We start from the raw sequence: 23683 nt of genomic DNA, 5'->3' as shown, positions 1-23683 counted from the left end.
ACATTTAAAAATATGTTTGTTTCCCCTCTCCCGACCCTAGATTTCAGAGGAAGGTCGGTAGGTAGGTAAAAAGGTTTTTTTTTAGCTAGCAGAATTTTATTTATTATGAAATTCCCATAACCATTAACAATGCCCGATACCAAACGTCGTGAAGCACATCATCCATGTTTCCTCATCAAACTCGTATAGTCAGTTCTCGCGTAAATTCTGCTTTGATTGCCACGTTTTGCAATTAGGAAAGGTGTCGATATTTCGGACAGTACTTCATGTATTTTGGAAATGCTCATTATCTAACCACTAAACTTAGGCATTGGACTACATGTATACATATTGGTTGATTCGACGAACATTGGGTTTCATCAGAATTTTCTCTGCTATTTATACCACATACTAACACTTAAATAAAGTTAGGGAGAATGTTGCAACTATGGACAATGGTGTTAGTTTTGGACACATGGTGTTATAAAATTGGTAAACTCGGTTGCTGTCTTTTATTTATGGTTCACTGACATTTTATGCTTTTGTTTTTTGCACATTATCTTAATTTATATATGATAGTGATTTTCATTATATTTTTAAATGATATCGGTAGATCTAGTTTACCAGAAAACGTTTCAACGGGACTTGATTTTGCCGATCAAACAAAATGGATGCTGACATCAACCAATCAGAGCTGAGTTACACATGTGCATATAATTAGGTGTTTTCCAGTTTGTAAATATAGCATTAGTTCAGAAATAAGTTAAATTGAGAATGCTTCTGATTGACTGTCAAAAATATCGCATCCGTCCGAAATATCAACACTTTCCCCTACTGAAGAACACAACTTGCACACTGGATGCCCCGAATTCTCTTGTTTCCTCGCTCCTCGTATAGACAACATTTCTCCATCTCGATCTTGCAGATCACTAGTCCGAATTGCGAGCCGAATTCAATGTTAAACTCACTTGTAACTAATCAATAAAACAATCATGATTCTTGTACTTATTAATATCGATTAAAAGAAAATATCAATCCAAAATTCGATATTAAACAGAAGCCAACAATTGTAGTCAACCGAATTTTCACTGGCATTTGAGCAAACGAGTCTCATGACTCAAAACAAAGCTCGACAGTTTGATAAAATGTTTTCAAGAGACTGTTTATGTGATGAAAGAACCCATAAAATCGATATTAGTAAGTACAAGAAGAATCGTTTTATTGATTAGTTATGAGCTTAAAATTAAATTTGGCTTGTAAGTATTTGAAATCAGCCAGAGAATGCCGCCTCCAGCTGGAGGCGGCGAAATTTCTAGATTTCGGACCAGAACACCTCCTGTATTCGTATTATCATTATTTTTTAATTTTGGATTGAAACCAAAGAAGATATAGAAATTTTTTGTCATTATAAAATACTGATCTGCACCAGAAACGACCTTGAATTTTTCTTAAAATTAAAAAAAAAACTTCACCAGAATGGCGTAATAAAAACTTATGGGTCGGTGTGAATTTTCAGACTCGGTCGGGCGAGGGGAAACAAACAATATTTTTATTTTGGCCTAAGTGTTTTGGACATTCCAGGCTTGGTTCTTGTTGACACTGTACTTTTAAAGTACGGATTTCAAAACTGCTGTTTAAAATGGTGGATTTGCATTGTATTTCATAAAATTTTGGAAGTGTGCTTGTTGAAGTCAGTTCAATTGATTTGGGATATCATCATTCTCGAAAAACAAACAAATGTAGACTAGTCATGTCACCCTAGATAACAATTGTTTGCAAATGCTTAACATAAAGGGTGTAATATTTATCTATATGCATTTCCAAAATGACCAGATTATCAAGAAAGAGACGTAGACAAACACAACAGAGTAATTTAACAGGCAGCTGTTAAACTCACTTAAAAATTTTCACACTTTTGTGGATTTTATGAGTGCTTATTTCACAAATTATGAAAATTCTTAATCACATTTTATTATCTACAACAACAGTTTTATCCCCAGGTCAAACAACAACAACTTGTGCACACTCCTAGAGATTCTTCCACAGATACTCATGACAAGATTTACCTCTGGGTAGAATTAACATATATTATTCAGGATGTCATAAACTTTCATGTAATCAAACCAAACCACCTAGGAGTCACACTGATTCATATCTATAGTTCTTAAACCCATCCTACAATCCCAAAGATCATCACCCCTGTGTTTTGTGGTCTACATGATGTGAAAATGAGCCATTTTCCAATCATTTTACTTTTCTAATAGAAATTGCATCAAAAGCCATTACTCTCATCTAAATTACTAAGTTACTTTCTGAAATCTTAATTATAAACTTCTATGCAACTTTAGCAATACAGTAAAATATTCAATGAAACATAATTTATGAGATGGAAATCGAACTTGCCTAGGAGAGGGACAAAAAGAGTCTATATTCGAAAATTAAATATCAATTCATGGCAGTAATGTTTCTTTACTGATTTTATGGATGCTATCATCTTCTTAACGAGCATCAACTATGTTATGTAAACACTGTATCTAACAGGTGCATGAATAAACATTTAAACAATTTTAATCTAAAAGTGATATATGTCAAATGTCAATTAATCACAACTGTTTGGAAATTTTTTTTTCATTGTTATAATGCTATCATCTTCTTAGCTCACCAACTATGTTGTGTAAACAATGTTCAGACAGCTGTTTACTCTTCATATCTATCAAACAAGACATTCCTGTATTACTCAGAAACAGGTTTAAAAGAATCAGATATATCAAGGAATACAGTGAAAGATGAATATTTCAGATATGTGAATCATGACCCTTAAGTTTCATGAAGATATCAATAAACCTACCCATGCATCACCATACTATAACTTACAATAGGGTATATACATAAACATGACAATAAATTCTCATATTTTGAGTAACTAGCACGATAGTTGTAATACACATACAGACACTGGTCTGTCAATTGATTTTGTATTCCTTCTCAGATATATACAAACACAATTATTATTTCGTGGACTCTATCTAAATCTCTCTCCAACAAGGTTTAACTTTGCTGGGAGTATAAACTCCATAAGTAATAGGATGGAATAAAGTTTCTATTCCTGTGTGTCCATGTGTCTCAGAATGAATATTACCTAAACTGTAAACATTCTCTATTCATGGGGGGTCAGAATGAATATTACCCACACTGTGCTAGCTGTATCGGCAGTAAATGGGTACTAGGATTTCCCCCATTAGCCTCACCCATCTACTCATTCTAGAGACCAGTATATTGACGTGACCAATGGCTTTCACATTGGCCTGACTATTGATTCATTCTTCCTAGCTATGGGCACAATTATTTTTCAAATACATACCCACTTCATATTTCCCCCTCAATGAATATGGGAAAATGTTTTAAATGAGTAAATCCTATTGTACGTGTACGTACCTATTTTTGCCAACGCCACTATGAGGATCCAGAGGCATATCACAAAGGGTAGCTCCACTCTGTCAAAGTCAAATACCACTAACTTGTATCTCTCTGTTTCGGTCTTGTTTTCCCCCGCCTCTGAAGATGCTGAGATCCTTGCCGGTGCGCACACCAGTACACAGCTGATCACAAAGCCGAACAAAGCTTGCCACTTCATGTTTCAGTGATTCCCACGGAGATGTGGAATCTCAACAGCTTTATATCAGTATCACAACCCGGACAAGGTTCTAGTGACTCACACATTTTTCAAACTCCATTTGGATCAAAGCAGTTGATTTTTCAGAGCTAAATATCCTTACCGACCTACCGCTGCATCGTCTACTTTCCTTTCGTGTCCATTGACATGACCTCGCACTGTGCATCCGGCCGAGTATGCGCATTTAAATTTTGCATAATTAGCCACGTGGGAGAACTTTGTCTCTCCACAACAGTAAAAAAAAAGGGGGGGGGGGGGGAGAAATCAACATCAGAGACGCGGAATAGAAAAGAACGGACTTATTTTTAGATTTAGAGAATCCTTTCAGTCAGTCAGTTGCCCGTACCCCCCCCCCTTTAAGGTTTTTTTTAAAAGTTCATCTTGAAAGTTGGAGTAATTTTTATAATGATCGACATGTGTTGAAAGGCGAGATCAAAAGTTCAATGTCTAACAAAAAACTAAATTCACATTGTTTTCACCAACCCCCTTTAAAACTAAATATGATGAATGTAAAAGTAAAGTGAAGTAAATTTTATTTAAAGTCGGCACTATATACATTCAACATGTCAAACACACGCTCTGTAGAGCTTTTTAACCGACTACTCAATTATTTGAGTTTATGTTAATTTGGCGCTCAATATAATAACACTCTGTAAACTTTTTCTATTGTTTATTATAACAAATGAAAGTGTACCTTAAATCTATTAAATGTTCATGAAATGTTTTTACGTGGTTTTTAACAGTCGCTTTTCTTTGTTCTTTTTCAACTAAAGCGTGAATTTCATGTCGGATGACAGAAACAGATATTTTACCCCCCCCCCCCCCTCCCTCTAACTATTTAAATTCAGATTTTTATCCGACATCGATCTTTGGATCTTGCCTCTTGGTCCCTGCAAGTTGCAGAATAGCTAAGCTAACAACAGGGGCTCGTCACGAATTGACCCTCTCAATATTCTACAGAATAGACGATCTGAAGTTTTAATAAGACAAATTTTCGTGACGAGCCCTTATGAGCTAACGCAACTTATGAAATTCATCCTTGGTTAACATGTAACATACATGTCTTTTATTGTGTCCTCGTGCATTTTAAATAAATCATGTTTGTTACAATCTAACTAAATTCAGATCTTATCTAACCGTTACGCTGGAGAAGTGTAACGGTTAAAGAAAATCTGATTTTAATTAGATTATGTTTGTTATTGATAAGTTTAACTGCAGAACTGTACATACATGAAGCTCTCTTAAAAAAAAAAAAATATTGGGACAAATCAGAGATCTCTATATATAAGGATATACTTATATCAGAGATCTCTGATCTGTCCCAATATTTTTTTTTTTTTCAGAGAGCTACAGTTCTGCAGCTAATTTATGTTATGCCCCCAGTGGGACTATGATTGGCGATTAAAAAAAAATTCTATTTCTTTACAGAACAAGACAGTCATAAATACATGTAATTAAATCATAGGTTGTATCGAAGTCCGTACGTGTACGTGGGCGTGTGTGCATTTTTTTTTATTATTATTTTTTTTTTTTTAGCAAAAAGGGGAGAACAGGGAAGGTGCTGTATATACACTATATACAGTCATAAACACGTCAGTTGCTAGTTACATGTTGTTAGTAATCCTAATCAATCAAGTTATACACAGGTGACAAACATATATGTATACTATCATTTATCATTTGAACATAGTCAACTTCTCTGAATTTATCAAATCTAATGTGGAAGATCGGGGAGCGGGTTAAGGGTAATCAAAATAGTGAATTTCTCCTGGTGTAAACTGTACTTGTTCCAAAGAAACAAGAACACGATTAAATACGTATCTAGATTGGAAATTAAGTGCAAATGCTCCTCTCTCGTTATTCTAAGTAACGAATGGCGATCGCGTTTTGACAAGAAAGAAAAGAGAGCAAAACTTAGAACTCGGAAGATTCGACAATTGGATCACACAAGTTTAACAGTAAGGCAAGAAGTGGAAGGACACAACGCACGTTTCTAAACTTTTATCATTTTTTTTTCCAGCAAAATTAATTCTTCTCGTGCCTAAAACTACTTTAAATGTGTTTTTGATGAAACATTTTGCGTAGTTTTCGAGTTTTACAGCGATGAAATTCAAATCTTGCGATATGACATATGAGAATGCATGCATATGAATCATACAATTTAAACAATATTAATATTTACGTGTACATACCCACTAGACAAATAGCGGACTTATTTTATGAATGATATAAAGAAATTTTTACTTTTTACAATTCGAAAAATATTTTGTTTAATGATCTCTCCAAGAGTTGTTGCATTTTACTCAGGTGCGTTAAATCACGACCCATAGGCCTCTTGTTTCGAGTTATTAGTTAGAATAGTATATGTTCCTGCCACTGTAGTCGTGCCCCTGTGATAGTTTCCGCAATATTCATCTTTTGTCATGCAATAAAACATAGACTCTGTTATATGTCTATGAATAAAATAACACCGTGCATGCTAGACCCCAGCTCGATCACAGTCTTCGTGATTCTATACAATACAATATACACTGTGTACAGAAAATATTTCATGAATTCATTTAGTATTTCTAAATCATAGTTCCTTATATCTTTAAAAGGTTTTACCAAACTTAATCCCTTTTGATTATGTCGTAAACATACGATTGTGTATCATTTAACTATTTATGTACATAATTTTTAAATATATTTTCCTAAATTTTACTTTGTACTTTCAGCTATTGGTAGCCAATCACTTCATCTGAATCGTTGAAAAATGACTACAATATCTCTGCCAAAAATGTAACAAAAGTGAAGCTAGGGTTCACCCATAGGGCATTGCCCTGGGTCCTTTGTGAGCCTCTTTACAATAGCAATTCAAAGTCTTTGACGGGCGTTTAAAAGGATAACTACATATGTTCAAAATTAATTTGACAAGTCCATATTTCGAAGGGATGTATTATTGTACAGCGATGTCTATACGTCCGTTCGGAGTTTTCCGTTTCCATTCCTCTGTATCAAGCTTTAAACTTGCTGTGTAGGTTCCTTGTAGGTCAATCTGGATCATGTTGCAGTTTTTATCCATTTTGATTTCTCTTGCTGGAGTTTTGAGGAAATATTACAAAGTTCGTACCCAGTACATGGTTTGCCCATTTCACTCCTCTCAAGTGTTAATTCCAAGCCAAGACCTCTGTAAACTAACTGGAGGATTTTGATTCTCAACAATTTTCCAATTGTTTTATGTCCAAAAAAATTACACTTTGTTGTCTATGTACCCTCCATCAGTTTTTAAGCTGGGACCTTTTATTCGTACAATGCAAAAGAAAGCATGTCACAGTTTCATGATGACTATACTATCCTGGATAAAGTTCTACAACTCATGTCTTAAGAAAAACTTGTGACAGGTGTATTATGTACCATTTCCTGTACTCTTTATCAGTGAATTATTACAAACCCACCAAATACAACCTTAGACTTTTCCACCAATCAAATATCCATGCGACCACCTGTCTGTGTTCCTCCATTTTAGTGTTTACTTTCACCTTGTGTACTGTAGCATGGTTATAAATAAATATGTATATTACAGACAATGAAATGTCTTCTAAATCTATTCAAATGGTGTTGATATAAATATAAACAATGAAATCTTGTTTTCCTTGTCATTATTGGGGGAGATAGTGGTTGCCATCATTGTAGGTAAATTTGAATGACGAACTTCATTACATTTTCTTACAATGACTATCATATCCCCAACAATGACAACAAGACCACATTTGTTGCTTTAAAAAACCCCAGAAAACCAACTCTTGTCTCTCTCTCTCTTTATTTGTTTCGATACAGACCCATCTATTAAAATCAATAGTAACCTGTAAATTAAAATCATCCTAGAAGATGAAATATATCTATTATCAAATTAATTAACTGTACTAGCAGGTTAAAAACAAATAAATAAAGTATAAAATGCAATCTTTCAGTATACAATGAATTATACATATAAATAACAAAATAAATAAACTTCAACTCGTCCGACAGACATAATATCACAGAATCATGGAAATGGACGTATATGTTGTCATGACAACCTTTCACTGATAAAAAAATCTAACAAAATAATTTCGGAACTGAAAAACTTAAAAAATACACTTACATATTTTAAAAACACAAGTGTTTGTAATGATATGTTCACAGTTTGTTTTATGCATTATAAATCACTCAACAATATGATATGATCATGCATCAGCTAAATGCAATGAACGCATTTCTGCAAAACTTAAAAGGTATTCTTTATCAAACTATGTCAAAGTGGACAATTTTTGATTGAAAATCTATCTCTACAGCTCTCTTTATGATAAGCACCTCTGAGACACATCTGCATCTCTAATTATCTAACTAACAATGGTGGTAACTTTAGTCTCAATATGTTGATATGACGAAAAATCCCCTTGTACTCTGAGAGGTCCAGCACAGAAGATTACACAGACGACCGTTGTCGAGGTCCAGAAAATCGGAAGATTTCATCTAATTTTGCGCAGTTACACTTTCACTTTTTCATCTTGCTGTTGATAAATCATATTCATCATCATCTTCATCATAATCGTCTTCATCATCGTCGTCCTCATCTCCATACATTGTAGACTGAAATAAAACCAAGTAATTCACCTATTAATGATCAGCATTGGATTCACATGTTACAGATACATATGTACTACTTGTTCATAAGGACATGACTTGATAAATAAACAGATATTAACATATTTTCACAATTACTAACTGTAAAAACTCAAGTGTACGAAAAAGCATGTAGCTATAGATGTACATATCAATCAAAAATAATAAATGTAATATAGAGTGTATGCTGGCAAACTGATATCACAATACAACTTTATAAGGAAACACCTGTTACCCATAATTCTAATTTTCCATGGATTTTCCTATATCTATCATGTTTCTAAAAAGTTTAGTCAAAAAGTAAACTTTGAAATGCAAACCTATGAGGTGTCACGGTGTGTATTTGCATAGAAAAGTATGCATATAGCAGATGTTTCAGTACAACAGAATCAATAAAGAATTGGGTATTATACCTCTACTCAATGCTTTACATGCTGTGAGTATGCTTAAAATATATTAGTCCGTATGAATTTCAACAGCATACATCTCTTGTCGGGGCTAGCAATTGTGCATCAAACTCTAGCCAATTCAGTTTGGAGTAAAAATAAATCAAAGTGACTATAAATTAGATCTACTCATTGTCAGTCAAAATTACCTGCAGTTTTGTTACTGCAAATGAAAGAGTAAGGTTGAATTCTCTAAAGTATAATCAAAAGACTAAATACACATAGTTTATGTTAATAGGAACAAAGTCCATTATTCAGAATTCATTTATTATACTGTAATTCACATTTTACTCGCAAAAACTTATAATTTCGTGAAACTAGTCATTTGTAAATATTCAATTCTTGCGAATAAACTCTTAAATATACAAGACATAAATACTGATCCACAAAAGTATGTCTGGAGAATAAATACATCATCGAATCCTTGCAAAAAAAAGGCCCCGCGAAATAAAAGTGACCTACGGTAATTCACTGGCATTACGTTTTTGTAAACGTTACCTATATATAATATGATATTACCAGATCTTAAAACTTTTTTACTCAAGTTTGAATCATCTAACATGATGCTGGGTCAAATTTGTCAATATTTCTGAATTTTCAGCAGAAAACAAAACATGTATACATGTACATGTATGATGTAGTGAATCAGAATTGAACACTTATCTCTTAAAGGGACTGGTTCACGATTTTTGAACAAAATATTTTTTATTATTGATGTTAGATATTAAAAGTATAACTCATTTAATGTTGACAACCAAAATTTTGACTTTCTGAATGCAAGAATAAAAGCTATATTTTAGCCTTAAATATGTGTTATGTAAACAAAGACTCGGGTCTTTATATGTAAACAAACAAACAAGTGAAATATTAATTTTGTAATATAAAGCATCTTAATTTTGCATAGTCGCACATTTTAACTTTTAGATGACACATTTTACCCGAAGAATGCTTGAAATGTGAAAGTTTAAATGAACTTAAAAGATCGATATCCATTTCTTTTGAAAATTTCGTAAACAATAACATACCACAATCTTTGTTTACAAAGCAAATAATAAACTCTCTAAAATGAGTTTCTGTGATAATGTATAACCTTAATTTTTATGTGAAATTTTAAAAACATATCAGACAGTAGATTTTGATCATTAAAAGTGAAAAATTAAGATTTTGGGGGAAATCGTGAATCAGTCCCTTTAAAATGTTGTTAACTTCAGATACATTAAGTGAAAATGAACCATTTACTGTGGATCACTTATTTTGTGACAATTTGACTAAAGTATAGATATATATAGTGACTGATGTATGGAGACCATAATTTCTTAAGTCAAAATGCATAGAACAGTACTGATTGGAAGAAAATGGCTAAAATCCTCATTTGTGATGCTTCCAAAATTATATTAATTTATTATGTCTAACCTATTTAATGACCAATTTACATAGAAACATTTGTTATTGAAATCTTTATATCATCCAAATTTAGACCAAATTATATGTATACTGTTAGTAATGATCTAGTAGTAAAATGAAAATAATAAAGTTTAAATATAATAAATGATAAAAACATAGTCCTTTGAAACATGGTAGTAAAAGTAAGGTGAACTAATAAGTATTGGAAAACTTGGATGATTTATTTATGGGCCTAATATATATACATTCTGTATACCAAAGGTCAAGGTCAACATACACTTGTGCAGCTTTGATATCTGACATTTAGTTATTACACACTTATTACTGATGAGAAACGGTATACCATTAGTTTGACCAGAGATATGACATTCATACAGAAGCATATACATTGAAGAAGAAATTTTGTTTTTGAAAAATACATGAGGGCATGAACTGGGACGCTTTACGCCTGCATACTTCACGAAGCGTGTTAGCACTTCAGGAAAAGTATGCTGGCGTGAGGCGTAGAAGTTCATATCCTCATGTATTTTCAAAAATGGAAATAATTTTTTTAATATTAACATTCTACTTTCATTTCATTTGCGATACCCAGTCATTAAAATAAACATACTACATCTATCAAGATTCCTACGCACATTGTTCACATTCATGAGGAAATGGCTATCACTAAAGTTAATAAAGATATTGAAGGTAAAAAATTGGATACGAAAGCTGACTTGTGAGCATAAACAAGCATGCGAGTGAAGTCTTACAGTTTTACTAATGCGTACTCTTCGATGGTCAGAAGCAGTCGACTCATACGTAGAGGTATAAGGGTCCGTGCTGCCAAGCGTGTCTGAGTAACCATTCGTTGTTGTCATGGAAGTAAGGGCATGACTGATATCCTCAATGTCTGGTCCTCCTCTAGCCATTGACAATGTCCTCTGGAATTCCTGCGATGGAGATTTTACATACAACAGAATCATTCATTTTCACGTCAGTGGTTTGAAGAGCTGTCACACTGTATCATAGTTCAGATTCTCCTGTTTGTGAAGGATTTCAATTTGTGGATATGTCTACACCAATGACATTTTTCACTGTACAGGTTGTCTATACTGTGTTTACACAAACTTAAACTGTGTTTGATTACATTAAAATATCCTGATTTGTGAATCTAACACAGAAAATCAAAATTTGAGATTAATCCACTTATCAAGTACATGTCAGAGAATCATTTGCCCAAAGCATGTACATTTTTTGTATGAAGATTATTACTTACACATAATTTTGCAAGACTAGTCATTTGCAAAAATTTAGACTACATGTAGTTCTCGAGAATTTTCACTCATAGAAGACTTAACAATATATAATGATTTGCCAAAGTTATATCTTGCAAATGAATACACTGTATCCATTTGAAAAAAAAGGTCTAACAAAATAAAAGTGATCTATAGTATCTTGAAACAAGAGGCCCATGGGCCACATCACTTACCTGAGTCACCTTGGCTCATATTTAAAGATTTTCCCTATATATTCACATGTAAAACTTTGATCCCTATTGTGGCCCCAACCTACCCCCGGGGGTCATGGCGTTAACAAACTTGAATCTGCACTATGTCAGGAAGCTTTCATGTAAATTTCAGCTCTTCTGGTCCAGTGGTTCTTGAGAGGAAATTTTTTTAAATGATCCCACCCTATTTTTGCATGTTTATGATTATCTCCCCTTTAAAGGGGCATGACCCTTCTTTTGAACACACTTGAAAGCCCTTCACCCAAGGATGCTTTTGGCCAAGTTTGGTTGAAATTGGTCTTGTGGTTCTGGAGAAGAAGTAAAAAATGTAAAAAGTTTAAAGGCCGACAGACAGATGATGGACAACAGGTGATCAAAGCTCACTTGAGCTTTCAGTTCAGGTGAGCTATATTACAGTGGGTCTAATTCATTTAATCCTCCTGGTTGATAGTCTAGATAATTACCTGTACATCCTGATAGTCTAGACATTTACTTGTACATCCTGATAGTCTAGATAATTACTTGTACATCCTGATAGTCTAGACATTTACTTGTACACCCTGATAGTCTAGATAATTACCTGTACATCCTGATAGTCTAGATAATATTACCTGTACATCCTGATAGTCTAAATAATATTACCTGTACATCCTGGTAGTCTAGATAATTACCTGTACATCCTTGTAGTCTAGACATTTACTTGTACATCCTGATAGTCTAGACATTTACTTGTACATCCTGATAGTCTAGACATTTACCTGTACATCCTGATAGTCTAGACATTTACCTGTACATCCTGGTAGTCTAGATAATTACCTGTACATCCTGGTAGTCTAGATAATAACCTGTACATCCTGGTAGTCTAGACATTTACTTGTACATCCTGGTAGTCTAGACATTTACCTGTACATCCTGGTAGTCTAGACATTTACTTGTACATCCTGATAGTCTAGATAATTACCTGTACATCCTGATAGTCTAGATAATTACCTGTACATCCCTCTCCTCGTCCACCATAGACATACTCTCAAAGCACTTGGAGTAAAATTCAATTGCTTTTGCATGGAAAACTAACTGAACTTTAAAATAGTCTAACATGGCAGCCTGGAAAAAAAATTTATATAAAAATGGCGAAATAATCTTTGTTATACTGCATATACACAGAAATAATTATAAACATGTGATAAGAGCTCCAATAACCCAAGTCATGCCATTGTTTCAAACATATGTGTATTTTGTTAAAAAATTCCACTGCAACTCGGTTTTTATTCTCAGCTTGATAAAAATGACATAGATTCAGAATTACGATATCATAGGCATAACACTTCTGTCTTTCCTTTTCCCACATATATTTATGCTATGACATATATAATTCCATGCAGTCATAATTTCATGGATTGTCATTTTTGGTTTTGTCCGCAGGTATGAAATTCCACTGAGTTGCATATGGCTTACATGGAAAAGTTTACATGCTTTAAGTCCAATTGTTATGAAATTCTGCAGATTTCATGTGATGATGGACATAGCGGAAATAAGTATTGCGCGTAATAATGTACGTTTACAGTATATATAAATGCATTAGTCAAGATGAGGCCAAATGCTTTTGTGGAAAATCAGGATGGATTAGGTAAGATGTGTTATGCATTTTCAGAGTAAGTATCGTTTAGCAACTCTTTCCTTCTCTGAAGAGAGTAAGTTTTTTGTGTCATAGAATGAGATTTCATAGACACAAAGGTGGATAATAAACATTTTAATGATGCAGTAGAAGGTCCATGGATTGTAACCGCTACAAGTTATTAGCACGAGCTGTGTACTGTGATGTTCTAAATATAATATCGATGTTTTAGAAATGTTTATGTATAATTTACTGTTAACAAATTTCAAAATAATAAACAATGCTTCAAGATTTATGCAAGTGAACGTCGTCTAGTTATACAGCTTCATTCAACAGTGTTTGAAATAACTGTGTGCCCGACCGCCCGAGACGCATAATGTTTCCCAGGGATGAATAAATTTCTTTGTACTAAGATGCACGATTGGACGTGTTAACTACTAAACAAAATCTAGATGTATCAGATTTACTTATCATACCTGTAAAGAAGTTGTAAATAGCCAAAGGGATTTATAAAATTTTATGTGATTGAGATATGCCAAAATACACAAAGTTAGCTCACCAAATTACCTTAATAGAGGATCGAAAGTTACATGTTAAAAGGAAAGCACAAGTCGATAGTTAACTTGTTCATTTATCATTTTGTATTGATAACTTACACATAAATTCAATTTTAATTATTGGATGAATCTAAATTCAGAAAAATATTTCATAAATGATCTTGAAAATCTAAACAGTTCTTCCTCATTCAATGCCAACAAAGTATACAAACTGTGATTGTCAGTTCTTTTTGAATCTTGCTTACAAGCTTGCACACAAACAGACACACCCATTAGCAATGCTACATCCCCTTCACAACTAGTTGTGTGAGGGGATAAAACAATGAATAAAACAAATATGACAGACCATATCCTGTAGATAAATTTTGATCAGAAAAGCTCCACTGGGGCTTCAGATCAGGTGAGCTGACATTATGCCCCTAAACTCTGATATTAACAAAAAACTCTATATGATTTTGTTTGTGTTTAGCTCTAGAGGAAATATAACTTACTTTAACATCATGAAGCCTCCTCTTCTCGAATGTGACCATTTGTTCCTCTAAATGTTTACTACCTATAGAGGCTTCTTCCCTGGCCCGCTCAACATCAGACTGAGCCTGCAAATCAAAACATCAGGACTAAATGAGCCAAAGAAGTCTTATAAATCACATACACAAAGTCCCAGAGTCATTTGTCATATTTATATTTTTGAAATATTTATATAGACAAAAAAGTCTAAAAATAGAATTAGGAATTGTGGAGCAGGTGATTCCCGTGTGGGTGAATTTTGCCATCTTCTCAGACTTACTCTACTCTGATGTTTGGTTAAGGAAAGATAACTCTTTCAGCTATTGTAATCTGGATTCACAGAATGAAATGATATACTTGTACATAAAAAGCTATGAAAGGATACAATTTGGTGTGCATTTCCTGGAGTCTTCGAACGTATCTTCTGTAGTTCTGTTTTTTTCTTGTCCTCTCGCTTGACAGCATCCAACTCCCTCTTTACACCTGACTGAGAAATAAAACGCACTATAACCTATGAAATCCATGCATTCAGGTTACATAGGTTTTCTAAGTTGTGCAGGAAATCAAATCATCACCTAAATTTCACAGGAAATAATATCATCACCTAAATTACTCAGGAAATAAAATCATCACCTAAATTTCACAGGAAATAATATCACCTAAATTACACAGGAAATCATATCATCACCTAAATTACACAGGAAATCATATCATCACCTAAAATATGATCACGTAGATAATGCAGGAAATAAATCGCTAATTCGATTGCACAGGGAATAAAATCATCAATCAGGTTACATAGTAATAAATTTGAAAATTAGGTTATACAGGAGATAAAATTATCACCTGTACGTTATAAAGAAAATAGGCTACATAAGAAATAAATTTGTCATGTAGTTACACAGAAAATAAGTTCATCATTTAGGTTACATACATGTAAATATGAATTTGTTATTTAGCTTGCATAAGAAATAATTTTGTTATTGAACTTAATAAATAAGTTAGTTATCTATGTCTAATCAGGGATGCATGGTAATTCGTCCTTCATTGGTTGTTTTATATCCTGTTGAAGAATTCTTCACTCATACAGCATACAGACTGACTGACAGACAGAGGGACGGACAGACGGAGAAGAAACCTTAGTCCCCTTCGGTTTTAAAAACTGGTAGGGGACTAATAACGGTTGAAATCTTTTAAGAATATGCCAGATTTTAATTGCAGTAAAGCAATATTTCTTCAAAACTTTGAAACATGATGTTTTCTCACTGTCTTTAATTCTGGCACTGCAATTCTGACTGAATGCTTACACTGCAAATCTGATTTGAATGCTTATCAATTATGCACTCATCACAGTCTATAAATGCTACAGTACTGCTTGATATTGGCCACTCACTCTGATTTGTTTACAGATGTTGCCATAGTCACTGATTGGTCTTACGACCTTTGACTCCATCCTCTGAACTTGAGCATGTCTGTAATCCTGTATTATAGACAGGTTTTCTGCACAGGATCGTAGACCAGCCTTCAGGGAATGGCTAACTTTCTCTTCATCTGAATAGTCTTTACATATTTTGGCCAACATATCACCTTGAAAAAAAAAAGCCTCTTGGTTAAATAATGCAATTTCTTTTATACTTCATGACGTACAGAATCAGCTGTATGTGTATATTAAGGACATATGATACCCCAAAACATCTGTTATAGAATTTGTAAATGTTTTAATATTGCTAAAACCCATATTACCATAAAAACTTTCTTGTGAACCCACCTTTATTTTTGCAATATTCACAAATCTTTACTTGAAAATTCAATGAAAAAACATTACCCTGAAATTGAAATCCTTGGTGCATTTTATATAATTTACATTGTTAATTGTTTGATTAAATAATAAAAAATCCCACATAAACACATGAAAATCCCACTTCATTTGTTGCGTCCAAAATTCTGAGTATTCTATGATCTTAAATAATCTACCTTTGTCTCTGATGCGGGCTGTTTTTCTCGTAATGGAGCCCATGACTTCACATAGTGACCCCAGATACTTTTCAGTATTAGATACTCTGTCTTGACAAAATTTGGCTTGACTTTCACTGTAAACAGATTCAAGTAACTGGATTATTCCCAAGATAAAAGAGTAGGTTGAATTACCATGAGTTCTCTTGATTAAGGAGATTTATCTACATATATCAAACATGATTGGATAGATGAAATGCTAAAAACATAAACATTTTTGCTTAATGAGCAACTCTATGTCTAATGAGTGATAACAGCTATGTCATTTTTAGTTGCAGCATAAACAATGATAAAGAAATTCTACTTTGATCGAAATAAAATTATGAAATGCAAATGTAATCTCACGTAAGTACAGAAGATTTACCCTACACCAACAGAATGTGAAAACAGACAACATGTAAAGCAGTGCTATACACAATGTGCAAATCCTTGCCTGCCCAATTCAGACGAGATGATATTGAAGAGTGACAGACGACATTCAAAACTGTGTATATATTTTGTTCAAGCAACTTTTTCTGGTGCATGAGTGGATAAAAATTGGGTTTTAGTTGGAGATGATACACAGGAAGTGCAAACAAATCTTTATTTTAAAATTGTACCAAAAATAAAAACACCACCTCTGAATGGAAGGAGATCCAGGTACAAGTATAAAGGAAAAGACACTGTTGGGACAAATAAAAAACTTACGCCTGCTGCCCTATGGTCATATTCATCCTACTAATAAAATGGGAGTAGTTTATATTAAATGAACAGTCTCAAAGTAGAATTATGGTTATCAATGATAGTTTCTCAAAATAAGTTTTTCTCTTATACTCATTTTGTTGACCTTAAATGAATTAACATTTACATGTACTGTATAAATATTCATCTTCTATCCCATTAATATGCAGCATAAATGACAAACTGAAAATAAAACCATATACTACAAATGTAAAAGGTGCATTTTATTCTCCAGCACTACAGATGATAAATAAGAAGTTATCAAATAATTCTCTATTTCTCTCTAAAATAAAAGTCCCATCACCAAGGACAAAATGATTACAGAGTCCAATGTATATCAAAGCATACCTTGTTTGCAAGTAAATGTATTAATATAATTAAAACTACTCATCATTAGTAGCTCCAGTGAATATCAATCAACTCAAATAGGATTCACCTCCCACTGCTAAAATCATTTACATTTCCAATGTTTTGAGTCTTTGATATCTTTACAAATTGTAATGATAGCCATTTCCTAAATGGTTGTGTTGTGAACAATGCACAATGTAAATCTTGATAAATATTTATATTTTAACAGCTGGGAATTCTGACAGAAATGATTGTATAATGAAATAAAAAAAAAAAAAAAAAAAGGAATTCATTTTTTAAAATATATATATTAAAGGTATGAACCCCAATGCTTGATGCCTGCATACTTTTCATGAAATGCTAATGTGCTTATGAAGTATACCAGCATGAAGCATCACAGTTCATGCCCTCGTGTATTTTCAAAACTGAAAATTATTTTTTAATTGTCTACTTGCAAAATGGTTGAGTGTGGATTTTTTGGGTTTTCTTTTTTTTTTAAAATAATTTTTCTTTGAAAATGACTCATTGATATCAATATGGCATCCCAAAGAAGAATGTAATTGAGATTCACTAGATCTCTGATGATAATCTCTGTACTAATTGTTATGTATTGTTAAATTCAAAAACTTACACTATAACATTGCAATTAAGACAGAAACAAGCATTATCGATTATTTTACCTTTCTCCCATTGATCTAATGGTACTAGTGAAATCACCATCCTCACTTTTGGAAAACAAACAGGTCACAAGTTAAAGCAATGTGATATGAAAAACAAATAATTGCAAACAATGTCTCAAGTTGTAAAACACACTGAAAAAACCCTGCATGGATTTCAAAGATTCCATTCATAAACATGAAGTTATCCAACAGCAAAATTCCCTTTAAATTTCTCTGAGATAGGGAGAAATATCTACATATACTGTTCAGTAGCATCTGCACAAACCAGAAGGAGTGTTCAATGGTATGCTTAGAAATCCATGAAGTTTAAGTGCAAAAATGCAAAACAAATTTGTGGATAAAAGGATTACTTTGTGGCTTGATGGTAACTGTATTTCAGACATGAAAGTAAAAATCTTTTATAAAGAGAGCAAAAATTGAAACTGACAATGCCACTCCAATGTGTGTGTAAATACCTAGTTAATGAAATACTTCTTACTGCTTCATCTTTCACCTAGCCTATATCGATGAAGAAGCATATCAAATGTAAGCATATTAGTTTTTCAACATGCTTTAATTACCATTAAATCAACATTTATCATTATGATAATTTTTGCTTTTAGTGTTCAATTCTTAAATTATATCAACTGTTTCTTTTTTCTGTTCAAATTAATTTTTCTTGTATGTGTATGCAATTTCAAAGAATATATATATATAATTTAAAAGAATAAAATCTTTGTTTAGACAAACTGCCTGAAGAACCATAAGGAGAAAGTACTAGCAGGAACTGATCGTTGATTATTATGTGATCATCTTGGATTTTATTCTTTTAAATTATTTAACAACTGTGCCGATTTTTTCATTCATTTTTTGACATTATATATATATCTGTCTCATAATTGAATATTTCTTCAAGCTGTCTGTTATGCTTGGTTTGCTGGTTTTCAGACATCAGCTGTGATACATGTAGTTCATAGAACTATGTAGTTTTAAATGTAATATGCAGAAGTCATCCAGTAATATCATAACCATAGCAGTTAGAAAAGATTATAAACTTGTCAGTTGCTGATTGCAAAATGCATGTTCTCTACACTACACCAATCTGCACACATACACTCAATACTATAAATCTTATCCCTGTTATGCACTTAAAAAGAAACTAAAACGCACACACCTAGCATTGCACTAAAATCAAGCTTACTGTATAAACCTTAATATTTTTATAGAGGTTTGTGTGTTTGTGTACTTTGCATGCACTAGACTAATTGCTAATGGCATTAAAAAAAATATTAAAGACAGGGGAAATTACAAAAGAAGAAGTTACTGATATACAAATAACACATATGGGAAAATGTTTGGACTATTTCAACTTATACATGGGTTTTCACAATTTTTTTTTTTACACGAACCAATCAAGTGGAAACTGAAAACACAAGTCTGTGCAGACTCGTCAACTGACCTAAATTTTACCGCCATATGTTTAGAATATTGTTTCCATACACTGCGATCAGTAATGATACTCACTTTGCTGAAGTTTCATTTTGACGGTTGCTCATACTTCTGTCTGGTCGGAAAATTTTACGGTGAAATGCATAAATGTTGCTACAGAAGCGTTCTGTTCACTCTTCTCGTCGGTATGTGCTGAAAGACGAAACGTACCTCCTTATACAGAAGAGTTTTGAAGTCAATGAGAGTTACCTCCCATACGCCCCACACACGCACACAAAAAAATAAAATAATAATAAACAAGAGAAGAAAAATAAAAATATGTAAATTTTATTAAAAATAATCAAAATCATACTGAAAATCTAAGACTGCCACATGATTTATCAGTCATTTGAAGATGGAAAAAGTGCCCTAGCTCAAGCCTTTGATTAGCTGGTGATCATGAAAGGACATATACTTTTCCCAATGAACTTGAGGAAAAAACCTTTCATATAATTTATGATTCACACAGGTCAAAAATACACAGTGTTAAGTATGATCCTAGACTTTCATGTTCATATTAAACTGCTTTATAAAATTAAAATTGTAAAATGCATGCAATATAATGTTTTTTAAACTCCAATACGTACCATTTAGAAAAAAATATGAACAATTACTAGTTCTTGTGCCAATTATTTTGATTTAAATTTATAGTTTAAACTTTATTTATTTGACAACAAGCAAGTTTTACATCTTATATGAATTAATGCTTCTGATGTGTGAAGGGGTCATTGATGTGGGAGGAGACTGCAGTACCTGGAGGAACCCATGCACTTGTCCGAATGGATGACCACATTACCCTCTCACATTCAACCTGTGACTGCCTATCCTGAGGACCAAAGTTGGGTTGAACTAGTGGGAATATATCAATTGACTTATGAAACAGGAAGGGAGAAAATCCAATGCACCAGACCGGGATTTGAACCTATCAGCCCCCTGAAATCTCCAGTAAGGTGCTCTACCAACCGGGGCATCTGGCCAACCAGCACTGGAACCCGTCTGACTACCACATTCCTCCCTCCTTAAATTTCTTCACACCTTGAAGACATTAACCCAGGATCTTTATCACCTGGCAGGCATTTTCTTCTGTCAGTTCCAGGGGCTGGTCTACGTACTGCACCAAACGAAATTAACCCAGAACCTCTGCATTACTAGTCAGATGCTCTAACCACCGAGTTATCCATGGTCCATTTCGCCCAAACCATGAATTATCATGTTCTCTTATGCACTCTAAAAATGTTATGGAGAGGAAAGCAGTTAAAAAATGTGCAACTTTTCAGAAAAGATCAGATATTTATACATTTATTAATGTTACATCTTAAAATCACCTACAGCTGATGGTAACCAACACATAAAGTGCAAATTTTATTCCATAGCATACTGTATGAAAATTCCCATTTATAAAATCTGTGCACCGACAGGTAAAATGAAATGTATTGTCACTCCTGCATCCCCAAAACTTGTAACTATAGAGTATTTCTAGTCTATTCTAGCTGCAAAATATGCCCATCCAATACATTAATTATGAAAAAAAAAAGGACTTGCCATTTATTAAATCATTCTCTGGTAAAAAATAAAATAAATAATACAAAACCAATTTACATAAAATTACAGATGATCTTCTATGGCTTCAATGACTATTACCAGTGTCACCATAAAAAGAATCCCCACCATACATACGCTGCATTAAACGCTCGGATAATAACAATAGATCCAGCAGAGCAACAATCTACAAATTGCTCCTGACCAATTGTTCTGTACTTGTTTAATTTCTATCCATAGATTTTTCCTTCAACACTTTCTTCAATATCGGAAATTATTAATAAATTGTTCGATCTAAAATTGCTTTTTAAATATCAAATTGTAGAAAGACTTCACTCTAGTAATGTATAACTAGAAAAGAAAAAGAAAAACCTTTCAAAATGAGAACATGTATCGGTATATCCAGTTAGTTGAATTTGCCTTATTAGTTTTGATTTTCCTCTTCACGATTACTCATGGAAGTATTACCAAAACCTTCAGAAATATCTTTCAAGATAAAGAACATTTGTACCTGGTATTATAATGCTAGCCTTATCAGTAATCATTTTCTCCTTCCCACAAGATGCTGATGCATAAACAGATGTACAGAAACACTGCACCATACCATAATATAACCCATCTATGATGATCAAAAAAGATGCGTAATGTGTGATTATTCTCTCCGTACTATTTCTATCTTGATTTGTGCTTACAAATTTAACACGCGCATTTGACTTTTACCTTTGTGCTTTAAAAATAATAGGCATCTTCCTCTAATTATTGGGCACGTGCAAGTTTGTTGACCCTAGCCTTATAAGTAAGTACTCTATACAACTGATCCACAAGGTGCTGGTAGATGGACTCATTGATGCACTGAGCCATACCATAACAAGACCCATCTACGAAGGGCACAAAATCAGTAAAAACGTCACAATTTGCTTTTATTTGACATTCATATACATGTATTGATCTAATAGAGCAAAAATTCTCTAATCCCTCCCACCCAGATTCAGCAATCAATATTCAAACTCAAACATCCATTCCACTTTCAAAACCAGCTGTAACTTTACATGAACGAGCTGCTCAAAACCATTCTGAACTGATAGTTTTCATCAACAATGCCCCGCTACATACATTCTTATTTCAGCAACAGGCAATCTGATTAAAAATAAGATTTTTGATCCGCTCCATTATTGTTATGTTGCTACGCTTTGTGTAGCAACATAACAATAACGGAGCAGATCAAAGATCTAATTCTAATCAGATTGAGCAACAGGCTGCTAGATTCATCGTCATGCGTCTGAACTACCGTTTCTTAAGTACGCAATCATAGATTCTACTCATCATCATTACATCTAATAATTCTAATTATGCCTTTTTTAATTAACACAAGTTTGCAGCATCTTTTATAAAGCACTTAAGGAGGAAAACTACACCACAAAAATTAGATATGAATGAAAATTGAAAGATATGTATAAAAAACTTTCAGATGTACTTTATATAGTAAAAAATAAAATGCAGTTTTCGTAGACGGCAATCTGAAAAAAATGTAACCCTTGCTGTACTCGAGGCCGTGACCTACAGATCAGTAGTTGACACACTGAGCTACTCAGCTTGGCAATCAAACCTATCGGGAATAGACAAATGTTGAAATTCATGTAACCATTCATGTTTTAAAAGAATTCAGCCACTCTGATGATGTACAGTGTAGTATACCTCCTTAATTTCAATCAGTTCAAAACATGTAGTTGTCCAATTTAATCAAATCATCAAAATTAAAAATCACTCATGATTGGTCCAGTAAATATACATTCTTTTTGATACATTTCCTCAGAGTTCTAAATTTGGAATAAAAGACTTCAAATTACTACTTTGATGAATGTTTATGGAATGCTACATCACATATCATTTTAATCTAAAATTCTAAATACATGTACATGCAATTACTACGTTCCAACTATAAATTACAGTCATGATTCAAGAGGTAGTAGTTATTTCCCTGTAACACACAAGTATGACAGGAGAACACAGTCATCACCCTTAAGGAAGGGAAAATAAAAAAAGCCATTTCAGCTATGAAGTTTAAAGGGACTGATTCACGATTTTCCCTAAAATTTTGTTTTTCACTTTTAATGATCAAAATCTGCTGTCTAATATGTTTAAAAGAGTTCACATAAAAATTAAGGTTATACATTATCACAGAAGCTCATTTTAGAGAGTTGATTATTTGTTTGTAAACAAAGATTGCGGCATGTTATTGTTTATGAAATTTTCAAAAGAAATGGATATCAATCCAAGTTTATTATATTGTTCACATTTCAAGCATTCTTTGGGTAAAATAAGTCATCTAAAAGTAAAAATTTGTGACTATGCAAAATTAAGATGCTTTATATTACAAAATTAATATTTCACTTGTTTGTATACATAAAAAGACTTGAGTCTTTGTTTACATACCACAGATTTAAGGTTAAAATATAGCTTTTATTCTTGCATTCAGAAGGTCAAAATTTTGGTTGTCAATATTAAATTTAATGTTCAACATCAAAAATTAAAAAAAATATTTTGTTCAAAAATTGTGAACCCAGTCCCTTTTGAGTTCTTAGATGTGTAATATGTATCT

At 33.0% G+C, this 23683-nt stretch overlaps 2 protein-coding genes across 2 annotated transcripts in view; both read right to left on the bottom strand.

Annotated features, from left to right (window-relative positions):
- Positions 1-3820, bottom strand: part of LOC125663637 (sodium/hydrogen exchanger 3-like) — a 41625-nt gene extending 37805 nt beyond the window's left edge. The window contains exon 1 of the mRNA XM_048895929.2: positions 3415-3820. Within this exon, the coding sequence (XP_048751886.2) occupies positions 3415-3613 (199 nt within the window). The 5' untranslated portion in view covers positions 3614-3820. The remainder of the gene's footprint in view (positions 1-3414) is intronic.
- Positions 3821-7435: 3615 nt separating this feature from the next.
- The window catches only part of LOC125663774 (zinc finger and BTB domain-containing protein 41-like), a 30554-nt gene continuing 14306 nt past the window's right edge, over positions 7436-23683 (bottom strand). The window contains exons 9-15 of the mRNA XM_056153022.1: positions 16292-16358; positions 15711-15904; positions 14703-14804; positions 14302-14406; positions 12629-12742; positions 10902-11081; positions 7436-8266 (exon numbers count right to left, since the gene is read on the bottom strand). Coding sequence (XP_056008997.1) covers positions 8180-8266; positions 10902-11081; positions 12629-12742; positions 14302-14406; positions 14703-14804; positions 15711-15904; positions 16292-16358 — 849 coding nt within the window. The 3' untranslated portion in view covers positions 7436-8179. The remainder of the gene's footprint in view (positions 8267-10901; positions 11082-12628; positions 12743-14301; positions 14407-14702; positions 14805-15710; positions 15905-16291; positions 16359-23683) is intronic.

Source organism: Ostrea edulis, chromosome 1 (genome assembly GCF_947568905.1).
Source record: "Ostrea edulis chromosome 1, xbOstEdul1.1, whole genome shotgun sequence".
Taxonomy (NCBI): Eukaryota; Metazoa; Mollusca; class Bivalvia; order Ostreida; family Ostreidae; genus Ostrea; species Ostrea edulis.
The sequence above is the reverse complement of the archived record's forward strand: the minus strand, read 5'-3'. Positions and strand labels throughout refer to the sequence as shown.